This window comes from Citrus clementina, unplaced genomic scaffold (assembly GCF_000493195.1).
Source record: "Citrus clementina cultivar Clemenules unplaced genomic scaffold, Citrus_clementina_v1.0 scaffold_4, whole genome shotgun sequence".
Taxonomy (NCBI): domain Eukaryota; kingdom Viridiplantae; phylum Streptophyta; class Magnoliopsida; order Sapindales; family Rutaceae; genus Citrus; species Citrus x clementina.
This window is the reverse complement of record NW_006262274.1, coordinates 12,318,162-12,333,200: the sequence shown is the minus strand read 5'-3', so window position 1 is coordinate 12,333,200 and position 15,039 is coordinate 12,318,162. Positions and strand designations below refer to the sequence as shown.

The 15,039-nt window shown below is 33.9% G+C and overlaps 3 protein-coding genes across 4 annotated transcripts; 2 read left to right on the top strand and 1 right to left on the bottom strand.

The window, feature by feature from the left end:
* The first annotated feature begins 1,057 nt into the window (after positions 1-1,057).
* LOC18045390 lies at positions 1,058-5,205 on the top strand. Its single transcript, XM_006436789.2, has 2 exons — positions 1,058-1,126; positions 2,412-5,205. Exon 2 carries the CDS (start codon positions 2,545-2,547, stop codon positions 4,954-4,956), a length of 2,412 nt encoding a protein of 803 aa, XP_006436852.1. The 5' UTR covers positions 1,058-1,126; positions 2,412-2,544; the 3' UTR covers positions 4,957-5,205.
* A 3,588-nt stretch (positions 5,206-8,793) lies between these two features.
* On the top strand, positions 8,794-12,656 carry LOC18045389 (nuclear transcription factor Y subunit C-1). Of its 2 annotated transcripts, none has more exons than XM_006436786.2 (2): positions 8,794-9,786; positions 12,390-12,656. In XM_006436786.2, exon 1 carries the CDS (start codon positions 9,090-9,092, stop codon positions 9,783-9,785), a length of 696 nt encoding a protein of 231 aa, XP_006436849.1. In that variant the 5' UTR covers positions 8,794-9,089; the 3' UTR covers position 9,786; positions 12,390-12,656. The 2 variants fall into 2 exon arrangements, with proteins under 2 accessions (XP_006436849.1, XP_024042168.1); XM_024186400.1 differs by lacking the exon at positions 12,390-12,656 and adding an exon at positions 9,933-11,334.
* Positions 12,657-12,780: 124 nt separating this feature from the next.
* Positions 12,781-13,971, bottom strand: LOC18044388 (putative xyloglucan endotransglucosylase/hydrolase protein 1). The gene is made up of 4 exons (XM_024186606.1): positions 13,756-13,971; positions 13,575-13,675; positions 13,300-13,490; positions 12,781-13,216 (listed from the first exon to the last, which is right to left on the bottom strand). The coding sequence occupies exons 1-4, from the start codon at positions 13,955-13,957 to the stop codon at positions 12,844-12,846; spliced, it is 867 nt and encodes a 288-aa protein (XP_024042374.1). The 5' UTR covers positions 13,958-13,971; the 3' UTR covers positions 12,781-12,843.
* Between the last annotated feature and the right edge of the window lie 1,068 nt (positions 13,972-15,039).

Genomic DNA, 15,039 nt, shown 5'->3' with positions numbered 1-15,039 from the left:
TGAGCCCGCAGGTTCGTCTAAAATGCTCTCGCCGAAACTCATGGTAACAGTTTAACAGAATGAATTAAGCAAATCTCTCTGATTGCAACTACTGATACTAGAGCAAGTTGAGTCCCATTCCCATGAAAATGTAGAGACCTGGACGGTCACCTAAACTTGTTTTACAGATTTGACATTATGTATCTAAAGCTAGACACATATGGTAATGAGATCCTTTTGCTGATACTGCTGCTCAAGAATAGAATTGGTAAGCAAAATCTTGAGGATCCAGAACCATATGGGAAGTTTTTTATTGCGTGGATTTAAGCTCTGCCCAGTAAAATATTTAAGCAAGTCCAATTTCACATGGCGCATATATGGTAAATGGCAGAGCTGAGGCATGCATTCAAAGCAAAATTCTCCATTTGGCAAATAATTGTGGATTCATTGCTGGACAAAGGGAAGAAGTTGGTATCATCTTTAATATGCTTACTATGCTGCCATTTTTTTGTCACAATTTGCTATGTCAATATATTTATTGCCCCTCCCATTTCTGGAAAAATTGAATTTTTCTGACAAAAATCCATGTTAAAGTCTTTTTTTTTTGTTTTATTTTTTGAAAAAACTATGTTTGGTGCCAGCTGTCATATTCAATCACAGATGTAAATTTTAACATTTTAAATATAAATAAACAAAGAAATGTACAAGAAGAAAAAGCATCAGACGTTGGTACATTGGAAATTACCAAAAATTAAAATTTTCCATATTTATACAACCTGCCAACTTTTCAATTTCCATGAACTAGAGTTAAAAGCTAACCAAGGTTAGTGTTTTGTCATATAAGCAACATTGTTGTGTAAAAGTTAATATATAAAAAAAATATTTATATATATTTATTTATTTATAAAATACCCACATTACCATTTATATTTAATCGATATTATAAATATACCCACAAATACATTTTCTATGGTGTGATACCTGGGATTTTAATATTCTGGCTTTTTAATTTCTGGAGTTTTATTTGGTTCTGGGTGGTAAAAAAAAAATAAAAAATAAAAATAAAAAGAGAAAAAAAAGGAAAATTCAAAATTCAAGTGGGAATTCATATCAATGGCGTCTCTTTCGAATCAATTCACTGAAATGGGTAACTTAAATAATCTCTTATCATTTTCTCCTTTTATTATTACTTTTCGTTACATTTATATTATAGCCACTTTATTCGATTGTTAGCTGTTGTTAGACCCTTTTAGGGTTTTGATCAAAATTATTGAAAGACCATATGTAATTCTTGTGCCTTGTTTTATATCACATTGCATGTTAAGAATGCTGGGTTGTATTAAAAATATATAAATATTTCTTATTTTTGAAAAATTCAAGTTAATATGAAAAATGGATATTTGCTCCATTCTTGTTTTCCTTTTGTATATGAAAAATGGATATTTGCTCCATTCTTGTTTTCCTTTTGTTTTCTTCAATTTTGAATGGAGGCTATAGTTTAGATATGTATTAGATATTTTTTTTTTTTTTGTGTTTCAAGTGTATGATGACTCTGATAAAAATTTGAATGATCAAAGAGAATTATGTATGTTTATTTGCTGAGAAATAAAGGAGAAAGTGAAGAAATCTTGAAATGTGTTTGCCAGTCATATGCCTTAACAACATTTAATTAGATTCTAAGAAATTTCATGCTGTTGCTTATGATTTCTTACCAAATGAACCGGCTATTGGGATGTTTGTTTTATAACCTGTCTTTGATTGGTTTCATGATTGTTGTTGTTGGTTATGGATGGACAATGCTGACGGAATTTCTATTGTGTTGTTTAATAGTTTTATGTTGTCAAGTCTGTTATGCATATTTTGAAAGTTCGTTGCCACAGTTTGTTGAATTTCAAAAATATTTTCCCGCGTCTTTTTCATTTTATTATTTAGTAGGTTCTTGGATTTAAGAGATATTACAAAATATTGAATTGACGGATCTTAAGAAGCATTTAATTGTGCTTCTTTGATCATTGTTGTTATTAAGGAAAATTATGGACGTCTGTAGTTGTTTATGAATAATCATGACCGAAATATTCGGGATAATTTTTGTGTCTTCATATGTTATCAAGTCTGTTATGCTTATTTTGAAAGTTTGTTACTCTGAGTTCATTGAATTTCATTACTGTTTTCCTGCTTTTGTTTCCCCTTCCAAAATTTCATCATTTATTAGCTTCTTAGATTGTTAGATGTTACAAATGATTGAATTGATGGATCTCAAGAAGCGTTAAATAGTGTGCCTCTTTGATGGTAGTATTTAATAAGAGAAATTGTGGATGTTGGCGGGTGTTTATGAATAATCATGACCGCAATATTCGGGATAAATTTTGCATCTTCATTCCTTCTTTGCTAGAGATGTTTACTTATATGCATTTATTGTTTTGGTATATTAGGGCTTGAATAGTTGATGCAGCTTCTTAATTATGAGTGCGAGAATATCGGTTTACATATTTGGATTTAATCTGGCTGCTTCTAGTTGAAATCCTCACTTAAACAGAAGAAACTCCAAAAAGAATCAAAAGTGAAATGGAATGTAATAAAGATGAGGCCGCCAGGGCCAGAAAGCTTGCAGAAAAGAAGCTTGCAGAGAAGGATGTTGAAGGGGCAAAAAATATGGCATTGAAGGCCCAGAAGTTGTATCCTGAGCTTGATGGACTTCCCCAATTGTTGGTGATACTTGATGTGCATATTTCTGCTAGCAAACGAATTAATGGCATGGTTGATTGGTACAGAGTCCTTGGTGTGGAACCATTGGCTGATGATGAGACAATCCAGATGCAATACAGGAAACTTGCTTTAATTATTCATCCTGATAAAAGTACATCGGCAGGTGCAGAAGCCGCTTTCCAAATTTTAACAGAAGCCTGGAATATATTGTCAGATAAAAGCAAGAGACTTGCTTATGATCAAAAGCGAAATGGTAGATATGGGAAAAGTCCAAATATGAAAGTTTCACCAGTTAGTCCTACTACTGGTGAGAAAAGTATTCATTATTTCTCGAAGAGTGATAATTCGGATGCAAGGTATCAGAAGAATCCTACCTTTTCCAAATGTGCCCCTTCTCATTTTCGACCTAAACCAAGTACCTTTTGGACTACCTGCAATGCCTGTAAAATGCATTTTGAGTACCTCCGAACTTATCTCAACAATAATCTCATTTGCCCCCAATGCCGTCAACTCTTTTTGGCTGTTGAGACTGCACCCCCTCCTTTAAATGATACCATGACAGGAAACACATACACTTCGGTGAGGAAACCAGCTCCAGCTATGAGTGTGAGATCAGATCCATTCTCAGATTCTGGCAGTGACCACTGTTCAGCAACACCATCTTCCTCAGCTGCTCAAGCTGCACTTACGGTTCAGCCATCCTGTGTGAAACTAAAGAGAGGTCGTGAGGAGGCAGCAGCATCGTTTTTGAAAGAGGATGCTATTCAAATGAAAACTCTCAATCCTAGGAAAGGTGGTTATGGATTTTCTTCTGGGTCCTCTAGTGTAGGTGCCAGCTCTGCGACAAAAATAGATGGACTGAAGAAAAAAAGATGCAAGGATAAAAAAGCGGTGAATAGCAATGAAAGGGAGATGGCAAATCGAATTTTCACCGGAAATGGAGGAGTTTGGATATCTGGATTTGAGAATGGTGGTCCTGAATCAGGGAGGGTCAAAATTGCTGGAAACCAAATACCTGGCTGTAGGAGGGAGTTGTCACTGCTACAAATTCGGAATATGTTGATGAATAAGGCTAAGAAAGAGATTTGCTGGAAGCTTGATGAATTGTGCCAGAATGCTGTTTCTAAGACACCCCATGAATCTTTTAGCACAGAGATAAAAGATAAGAAGGAAGAGAGGCAAAAAGATTTTGTGAATGGTGAGAAAGGTGACGCAAACAAATGTTCGGAGTTTGTAAATACCAAGGCTGGTGTTCAGATCAAAAAGTCTTTGCCGGCTTCTGATGTTGAAACTGATAACAAGGATGCTGATCCCACATCAATGATTGTTCCGGATCCAGATTTTCATGATTTTGACCAGGATCGAACTGAAATGTCATTTAGCGAAAACCAGGTTTGGGCTGCTTATGATGACGATGATGGGATGCCGCGTTATTATGCTATGATTCAAAGTGTGATCTCATTGAAACCATTCAAAATGCGGATCAGTTGGCTCAATTCGAAAAGCAACAATGAACTTGCCCCACTAAATTGGGTTGGTTCTGGCTTTCCCAAGACTAGCGGTGATTTCTGGCGGGGCAAGTATGAAGTTTATGACTCTCTTAATTCTTTCTCACACAAGGTTAGGTGGGCCAAAGGCACAAGAGGGGCCATTCATATCTATCCTAGAAAGGGAGAAGTTTGGGCTCTTTATAGGAACTGGCGTGCTGATTGGAGTGAGTGTACTCCTGATGAAGTTATACACAAATATGACATGGTAGAAGTCCTTGAAGATTACAATGAGAAGACAGGTATCGGTGTTGTGCCTCTCCTGAAAGTTCCTCGTTTCAAGACAGTATTTCGCCAACATTTAGAGCAAAGTAAAAGGAGAACAATTCCAAGAGAAGAGATATTCCGATTCTCTCACCGAGTCCCTTCTTACTTGCTCACAGGTCAAGAAGGTCATAATTCACCTAAGGGTTGTTTGGAACTTGATCCTGCATCTACGCCTTTGGAACTTCTCCAAGTTCTAACGGAAGCTCAGCTGGAGAAAATGGAGACTGCAGAAAATACTAAAGAAGAATATCCGGTGGGTGGTGAGCAAAATACTGAGAAAGAGCTAGTGAAGAACGGAAAAATTATCGAGGAACAATGCATCTCAGAGGATGTTCGTAAAAAAGTTGAGAAGGAAGCAATGGTGTGCCAGAGTAAGGAGGCAAGGGAAGACAAGATGGTGGTGTATAAACGGAGAACATTGAAGGAAACGGGAAAGGTACTGGTACTGGATACATAGGAAATACTGACTCAGAATTTTGGAGTATATTGGCTTGACCTGAGTAGAAGAAAACACTCATTGCAGTTATTTTGTAACAGCCAGGATGCTGGGAGAAAATTTTACAAGAAACATAGGTTTCTCTCTCCTCTTATCAAACACAGAAATAGCTTTATTTTGTAGATGAAACTTGAAACACAGTTTGGATAATGGAAATTTGAAACATAGTTTGGATAATGGAAATTCATAGCCACCCTTTTGGAACTTATACTTGAGCACCTTGTTACATTTATCTGCCCAAAAGCTTCACATTCATTTTTAGTTATTTTTTATTGTTCTTTGCTATAAAGATTACATCTATAGTCCTTGCTTTCTATCTTGTAGCAAAGTATCGCTTTAGATTCTTAGGGCTTGTTTGGTATTCGGGATTGAATTTGATTGGATTAGATTGAATTGGATAATATTGAATTATATATAATATTATATTGTGTTTGGTGCAATATTGAATTGGACTATAAATAATCATGTTTTATATTATAATATTACAATTTACAAGTTATTATTATTCTTAATATTATTATAAACTAAAATTTTGTATTATTAATTATACAAATCAACCTCAATGACATTAATGAAATATAAATCATAATTTAAATATTTTTGTTAAATATATATGATATTTATATTATTTTTATTCAATAATCTATTATTTTATAAAAAAACTTATCTTTTGAAATTATAAAAATATTTAATAATACATTAAATTAAAATAGAATTTTACCCTTAGGGAAAAACTTTGAAATTGCTTAGAAAGGATCAGCATGGTAAAATCCATTTTCTAAAGAAAGAATATTTTGAAAATGGGTTTTATCAAACCAATCGAAGGTTTTCTTTGAAGGTGATGGTTGGGAAAGCACAATTTGGGAAGAAAAGCTTTCACCAGAGACAATCACATTTTGAGAAAAGGGTTTTGAGATTTCTTTGGAGATAGGGTTATCTTTTTCTCCTTTTAAGAAAATCTGGCTTTGGGAAAGGTTTTGTAAGGCGAGCATAAGTTCAGGGGACTTTGTAATGGAACTCATCCATTGTTTTACTTGGTCATCAGAAGAGGTGGTTTTGTAATGGGCACCATGTTCTTCAACCATTTCTATCCAAGATTTAATAGGCATGGCTGAGGAAAGTAATTTGTCTTTAGAAGGGGTAGCTTGGGGTTCTTTAGAGGTTGCTCTAGATTCAGAATCTTTAAGAACGGCTTTACCTTTGTCTTTCTTCTTTGGCGGCATTATCTGTTTTGAAAAAATTTCCGAGTTAGAAAATCAGGAATAAAATTTGTATTACCTTTAATATATTCAATATCAAAATCAAAAACACTTAAAATGGCTTGCCATCGTGCAAAAATATATTTTGATGCAATATTTTGAACATCTTTTTCCAAAACATGTTTTGCAGCTTTGCAATCAATTCTAAGTAGAAATTTTTGATTTAATAAATCACTTTGAAATTTTGTAATGCATAAAACAATGGAAAGGATTTCTTTTTTTATAGTAGAATAATTTTTCTGGCAATCATTCCAATGTGCAGAAACATATTGTACTATCTGTTCTTTATCATTTTCTTTTTACTTTAATATGCCTCCATAACCTAAATCAGATGCATCAGTTTCAACAATTTTAGGTAATGTAGGATTAGCAAGATATAAACATGGGATGCTTTTCACAGAATTCTTTATAAGCTTTACAACCTTGGTATGTTCATCTGTCCAGGGAACAGGTTTTTTCTTTAATCTATCATGCAAGGGTTTAGACATCCTATTAATGTTAGGACAGAAATCAAGAACATAATTTAAACTTCCAAGAAATCTTTGTAATTGGGTTTTGTCAAGAATTTTATCAGGAAATTTATCAGCAAACAAAAGAGATCTCTCGATTAGAGTGATTGTTCCTTTAGAAATATGATGACCAAGGAATCTGACTTTTGTTTGAAATAAAGAAACCTTAGAACTGGAAATTGCCAATCCAGCCTTTCTGGTAGCAAAATAAAAAGTCTTTAAATGTTTGAAATGTTGATCGATAGAATTTGAAAATATCAATACATCGTCAATGTAAACAATGCAAAAATCAGAATAAGAATTATAAATATCATTAATAATTCTTTGAAATTCTGAGGGTGCATTCTTTAAACCAAAGGGCATAACAGTCCACTCATACTGTCCAAATGGAACAGTAAAAGCAGTTTTGTAACGGTCATAATTTATTATTTACATTATTAAAATCAATATTTTTTATTACACTTATCATATATTACTATAATTTTAATATTTTTAAATTATTATGTTTAATTGAGTTATCAATATAATCCAATATTAACTAATCCCATGACCCTTCTTGAGATAATTTCCTTTACAAAATTGAGATTAGCTTGTGGGCCTAGGATAACTAAATCCCAATACCCTTGAGTCCTTGACAACACCAAGCATGAGATAAGGATAAAATCTTAAAAAAGAGTCAAATCCCCACTTTTAATCCTTCAACCGAACACACCCTTAGTGCATGTTTGGGAGTTAGGATTAAGTATGAGATTACATTAACTTTAGAATTAAATATTTTACCCCATGTTTGGCTACTTTGCTTGGATTGGATTAGGGAGGACTAAATTTAAATTTAGTCCTCAAATCATGGGATAAACAATCCCAATTTATAAATGGGATTAGAATAAGAGAAAAAAATTTATTCGTATTTCGTTCATAAAGAACGCTATTTTTTATTTGTAACCTAACATTTAATTACTTAATTAATTATTTTATTCATGATTTACTTGAATTTATTTTTTATTTTGTTTTTATAGTCTAATTAAATTGGTACTTTTACTCCAATAAAATTAACTATTTAATAATTTGTTACAATATTGATTGTATTAAATTTCATAATCACCAATGTAATATTAAAAATAATCATGGAAATTAATAATACAAGTAAATAATCGATTTTATATATACATTATTTGCTAACTTTTTGATAAAATAAAATATATCTAAACTATCTTATAAAAATTAATTAAATAATTAAATAGTTTTATTAATTTATATTTGTTTACTATAATTATGACTGGCCGACAACTAATTTACTACATATTTAATGCTCTTGTTAATTATATTTAAATTAAATTTAATTATTACTCTTAAATATTCATAAATATTTTTTTGTATTTAAATATGATTTAAAATTGTCCAATCCGATATTGTACCAAATATAGTATAATATATAATATAATATAGTTTAATCCAATTCAATTTAATCCAGTCTAATCCTAATAATTAGTCCAATCCAATTATACGTGCCAAACGTAACCTTATTTTTGAATAAATTTCTATTTTTCTTTCGTTTTCTCATATGTATAAGTGCCTTCAAGTGCATCTTAAATAAATTTTTAATTGTTAAAAAATAAAAATAAATAAATAAAATTGGAAATGTTTTTAGATGATTTTGGATTCACCCTCCCAAGTTTTAGTTATCAATAGATACGTTTTTAGAATTAAAAATTTGAGTATATTTAAAAAAATATCAAAATTCATAAAAATGTATAAAAGATTGATCTTAATTAGAACTTTCAGCCTTCCAGTTTCACAAGAATCACAACATCATTGTTGTTTATCAAATAAAAATAAATAAAAGAAAAACAATTACTTGAAAAATGTTATCGAAACTTTCAAAATTATTATCAAATTGATTCAATTCAAAATTCAAAAACTTATGGACAGACAATAGAAAACATCTGATAAAAAACAAAATTATATGAAATTCAATTTTTTTTTAAAATTTTTTATCCAAGGTCCAGATCCTTAAATAAATAAAAGAGAGAGAGACTGAGAGAGCACAGAAACTCAAGCATCGTCTCGGCCGTACCTTATCCCCATAAAAATTCTCCCATATAAAATCTCGACCATCCATCTAAATTCAAACCCTTAAACAGCGAACGTATGCTCCCACATCTGATCAAACACAAACCCACATCTGTCCACAATTCACTCATCCCCCTTCATCAAAACAGTGGAACAATCTAAACAAGCCAATCCACAATCAGCAATCATCAATCATCATCAATTCCCAATCATAATTCATATTAATCAAAAAAGAAAAAAAAAGGATCAAAATCCAATGGAGAACAACCAGCAAGGCCAATCCTCCTCATACCCACCCCAGCCTCCCTCCGCTGCTGCTGCTGCCACCGCAACGGCGCCGTTTCATCACCTAATCCAACAGCAGCAGCAGCAGCTCCAAATGTTCTGGTCCTACCAGCGGCAAGAAATCGAACAAGCGAACGACTTCAAGAACCACCAGCTGCCGCTCGCCCGCATCAAGAAAATCATGAAGGCCGACGAGGACGTTCGCATGATCTCCGCCGAGGCCCCGATTCTGTTCGCCAAGGCCTGCGAGTTGTTCATCCTCGAGCTCACGATCCGCTCGTGGCTCCACGCCGAGGAGAACAAGCGCAGGACTCTACAGAAGAACGACATCGCGGCCGCCATCACCAGGACCGACATCTTCGACTTCTTGGTCGATATTGTGCCTAGGGATGAGATTAAGGACGAGGCTGCCGGCTTGGGCGGCATGGTGGGGGCCACTGCCAGTGGGGTTCCGTATTATTATCCTCCAATGGGGCAGCCCACTGGGACTGCTGGCCCCGGTGGGATGATGATTGGCCGGCCGGCTGTCGATCCTACTGGTGTTTACGTGCAGCCGCCTAGTCAGGCTTGGCAGTCCGTTTGGCAGACGCCCGCGGGGACTGGGGACGACGGCTCTTATGGCAGTGGTGGGAGCGGGGGACCTGCCAATCTTGATGGTCAAGGCTAGGGTACGTGTGCTTTTGTTTGTTTGTTTGTTTTACAGTTGTTTTGGATTTTTTGTGTAGTTTAAAGTTGTGACTTTTTTTAAAAGGTGCTTGACTTTTCTGTTTAATTTGAATTTTCTGTTATTTTTGGACTTTTGTGGTCATTCCAGATTTGGGTTCTAGGATATTTTGAAATGTTGGCATGACTTGGTAGTGAAGTCAGGAAGTAAGCAGTGCTTGCCTATTTGTATCGGCTATGTTTTGTTGTTGGTATGGCTGAAATCCTTTGTATCCCCTTTGTGTTCTTCCTTTAAAATGAGTAGCCATTCCTGCATAAAGAAATGTAGTTATTTTGTTGTTATATGGAAACGGGAATTCTTATCTTAGGGGATGGATCGGAGAGTGTAAAGAGAATTGGGGTTTGGTAAACAGCTTGACGAGTTTCTATACAATGAAACAGATAAGCTTGTTGAAGTTCTGTTAGTGGTTATGCTGTGAGAGCCCCTTTGGATGGGGGAGTTTTCATTAACATTATTGATTAACCAACCTCAGGTCAGCAGAATCCACAAAACACGTTTATGATTTTGACCATCACTGTAATTCCTCTCTGATAAATTGTAGCTGATAAATAGTCTAGTTAGTTTCCTAATTTTCTTCGTTTAGTGATCCAATGCCGGTTGTAACATTCAGTCATTTGTCAGTGTGGTGTAGGCATCAACAAAATGGTAACAGATAATTATATCCCTTTTACTTTTTGCCTTTCCTTTGGTATATCTGATATATTGCTTCAGTTAGCTTTTTGATTTCGAACAATTAGAAACTGTAATTTTTCTAGTTACAAACCAACAAAAAATTGACACATGTCATCGTATACTTGTGTTGAGCATCCTAAAATTTTTGACCTTAAACTGTCTCCCAGCCACATGAAGCTATTTCAAAACTGAACTTGGTTCCTGGCTGTAGTAGAATTCAAGCTAAACCTGAGCAGTGATTTTAAAAGACCATGTCATGCATGAGCACTTTAGCCCGCTCGGATGGCTTCGTTCCCTAACAAAGTACAATATCTGCTTTTGATAAGCCTTACAAAGTACGGTATCATCTGCTTGGAAACAGAGTTTCCTTCGAAATGAATTCTTCTTTCTCCCCTGGCACTCAATTATCTTCCTCATGTTTCAAAGAATAATTTTCCTTTGATATCATGTAGATGGTTTAGACTTTCACAACATTGCTAATTAAGCGGGCAATAATAACTTCATGCCTTTAAAGTGGTCTGAATTTATGGGAATAAGCAATAGATTGACATTTCACTACCGTTGAGGTGTATTCAGTTGGTAGAAGGAGCTGTTTACTACTAAATATAGATTGTGTAGTTTTGGCTTGACTTGAATTTGACCTGAGCTCAAACACTGATTTGATGTGACTGAGGCAAGCCCGAGTTATTTAATGTTCGATTCAGCTCCTTCTGCTAGAAAGAGGCAGTTTAGTTGCTTGAATGTGGGATTCTCTGGAATGGTATTGTCTTTCTTGAGATTGTCTTGATACACTGTTGAATGTATAAAAGAATTTAATATTGTTTGCATTCTTAGTGAATAAAATTTTATTTTGAAATGGGATTTTTCAGTCTTGCATTTAAAATCTCTTCTTAAGCCAGCACTCTTGTTGTGATTATAGTCTGTGAATTTCTTTTCCAGCATAGTTTCAATGAAGTGTGGTATGAGTAATTTGATCTTGAATTACATGAGTTGAATATTGACTTATTACTGATCCAGACTATTTATCTTCTTTCCAACTTTTGAGACGTAAGGTTTATTGTATAGGGGAACAGCATGCAATTTTTTCACCTTATAGCCTCAAGTTGGGTTAAGCGAGACTTCCTTTTAACTCAATTTCGAGTTTGGAATTTATACAATGAACTTAAGGAAGAAGCATACAATTGTTCATTTAATATACAGTTGTAGTCAATTCATAAATTCTTGCTGCATGTGGCATACTTGTCATTAAAGTGTCACATGTTTGTTGTGTCTTCTCCAACTTCTGGAACAATGAGGTGTTCTCTTCCTTTTTACATGGAAGAAATAATATGCTGGGGTTTTTAATCACAAGACATCTGTCTTTTCTGTATGTATACTTATATATGCAGTTTCCCAGTTTTCATTGCTCCTGTGGATTTATGCTGTTGTATACTTCCTGAATTTCAGCCATGGTCAAGCATCTGTGTTATTCCTTTTTTGTGCCTATTGAATAAGGTTCAAAGCATAGGAAGGTTTTATTAATTAATTCTCGTCCTAGGGAACTTTCAAATTGGATCGGGATTGTAACCTTAAGACCTATGATAAAATGCCTAAATATTATTAGTATGTACTGAAGTGGAACAAGTTTTTTCCCAAATCCACGGGTGTCATAAACAGGAAGTGACGATTCATACTCCGAACACCTCGATGGCCCTGCACTTGCACATACTTATTCATGCAATATGTGCTGCGTAAGCGTGCATATTGTGAGCAAAATTGCTGGTAAATCTGTCTGTGAAATGAAAGAGAATGTGTATGTTCTTGTCATTCAATGTTATTTCATGTTATAATTGTTTATCCCCACTCATTATGAACTTCCCTTCCTCTATTTTGCAGTTAAACAAAAACAACTAATATGCAGATGTTATGCTGCTGTGTGATGCAGTAGAAAGGCATTGGAACCCCTGCCGATGCTACATGGAATTTTGCTTGCATCTGATTTATGAGAACACTTGTCTGTAATGTTTAGGAAAACCAGTTCTAAATGTGATGACTTTAATCGGAACTCGTTGGGACTTTTTAACTTGATTTCATGCAGCAAAAACTGTAGCTGCAGTGACTTGCCTAATTATATCTAATGTGCAGTTCTGGATTTGTGAATCATCTGTTTTTCTTTTTTCCCTCTAAATATTCTTGATTATATATTTGTGTACGAATATGATGAGAGAAAATTGAAGCAGTGAATAATATGATAATCTGATAATCTTCACTAATAGCAGGTAAGAAATCTTATTCACTAAAATCTCTGTAAAATATAATAAATCATCTTCCATAATCAATAGCAATCTAGTTACTTGTGGCATTCTGAGTAGTGTGAGCTCGACTTGGAAGAGCAGTAGTCATACACCAAATGCTTCTTCCTGACATTTCTGTATTCTCTTTCTTGATCTGGGTTTAACTTCCGGTACTTCTCAGCGTTCCACCAAAATTTCGGGGAATGACATTCTCGAATATTGTGATCTTGTAACACACATCCATCGACGTGAAAGTCTTGGTAGTGTGCATGGAATGGTGCTTGATGCCAGTCAGTTTTCCTCCCATCAGATGCCCATCCTTCAGCATGCCATATACTTGCAAAAATATGCATTGGCTGTGATGGGAAGCTTACTTTTTTCCTGATGTTGTTTCTATACACTCTAATTGGAACATTGTCCACAAAGAACCTGCAAATTTAATGTTATGTCAGTCGAAGCATAATTAATTGTAGTTATGTAATAAAGCTGCCTGTTAAAGAAGAAATGCTTACACAATTTGATGTTCATTCCAAAGAATTTTGTAGGAATGGAAATCCTTTGTGGGATCAAACCAAAGAAGAATTTGTTGCTCTCTGCCACCTTGACCATTTATGTACAAATTGGTGTGCAATTTATAAGGTGGCCCATTGTTTCCCAAGAACTCTAAATCAATCTCATCATGATGGCTCGAACGCGAAGCTAACTGCAAAACGAAAGTAAATTAATCAAATATTCTGTGCATTCCTGTCACATTCGCATACACACATACAAACCAAAAATATCTCACATAGAAGCTCGTAAGAACTCCTGTAGAATTCTTGTCTGGTATCTTCATTCTGATATGAAATAACCCGGACCCGTACCTCATCTTCGACTCGAACCCAGCTCCTGAATTGAAGTACATAAAAAGTTATTAGACCTCAATTTTCATGGTCAATTATAGAGAGCAATGAAACATATATATCAACCAGATTTTTGGTCCAAGGTAAGCTGAATTTCCCTATCTTGGTTCAGAAGCAAGGCATGATCATGTCCCCATGTAACATGGTAGTTGTCATTGAAGCTAGTTGTATCAGCTCTGCAGCTTATACGCAATGAAGTGACAAGAAGAACAATAAAGGCAAAGGAACGTGAAAGACAAGAATGATCCATTGACAATAGCAATGGCATAAAAAAAAATTAATAATAATAAATCACTTTGATTTAAGTTCATTTTGCTGTCTCTATATTTATAAGGTGGGACACTCGAGATATGACTAGTGTTTTAATTTTTATTTATGATGTTTAAAGGAATATCAGTGTTATGAAGTTATGCTCAATTAATAAGCTAACTTCTGTTTCTAAACCAAAGAATTATGTATGTTAAAGAAATGAGAAACTGAATGACGCGTTTGGTAAAGATGGTAATTAATGAATCTCGTTTCTCTTCTCATGTTCACAAATGGTAAAATTTCTTTTCATCTTTGTTCTATCTAATAAAACCTCAAAACAGGCGTCATGCATGCTAATCTAGTCATGTTTTGCTTTTTGCCGTTCGTTAATAAGAAATAATAGGTTTTTGATTTTGACACACATTCACTTTACAAGAAATAATTAAAGAAGAAGAAGGAAAAAAAAAAAAGAAAAAGTCTTGGATGAGTGAACATAGTAGATACCTTGCGAAAGCCAAATTTCACCCTATTGTAAATATTTCAGGTTTTTTTCTATTATAACCGAGCAAAACTTGTGTAGGTCAGAGGGCCAACCATTGATGCTTTTTCATTTAGCAGAGCAATAGATCCGCGGTTAGATTACAAATCGGATTGAGATCTAGAATTGAGTTTTTTTTTTCCTTAATTTTTCATAATTTCTTACTACATGTTCATGTATAATAATAATATGTTACTGAAATTTATTTAGGTAACATTTGTCTTTTTTACCTAAAATCTAAATAAACATGAATTAGTCTGAATTCTTAATAGAGTTAATGTCTGAATTCGAATGATATATTTGTTCTTTTTATCTGAATTGCTAAAAATATGAAGTTGTTTTTTCCAACTTAAAAAATTTAAAAACTAATATTTTTATATTTGTAAGGGATCCTTACAAATTATAAATGTGAAACAAATAATAAACACTCTAAAGATTATAAATAAGATAATATATTATCATAATATAAATCATGTTTAATTAAATAAAATCCTTTAATATTTTGAATTAGTATATATTAATTAAGTTTATTGTACTTTATGATGCTTTTATATGAAAAATAT

Excerpts from the sequence above, each read along its gene's own strand:
- LOC18045390 (XM_006436789.2), top strand. The coding sequence starts at position 2,545 with ATGGAATGTAATAAAGATGAGGCCGCCAGGGCCAGAAAGCTTGCAGAA.
- LOC18045389 (XM_006436786.2), top strand. The coding sequence starts at position 9,090 with ATGGAGAACAACCAGCAAGGCCAATCCTCCTCATACCCACCCCAGCCT.
- LOC18044388 (XM_024186606.1), bottom strand. The coding sequence starts at position 13,957 with ATGCCATTGCTATTGTCAATGGATCATTCTTGTCTTTCACGTTCCTTT. Across the intron at positions 13,676-13,755 it reads TACCTTGGACCAAAAATCTG|GAGCTGGGTTCGAGTCGAAG; the intron begins GTTGATATATAT and ends ACTTCAATTCAG. Across the intron at positions 13,491-13,574 it reads GAGTTCTTACGAGCTTCTAT|TTAGCTTCGCGTTCGAGCCA; the intron begins GTGAGATATTTT and ends TTCGTTTTGCAG.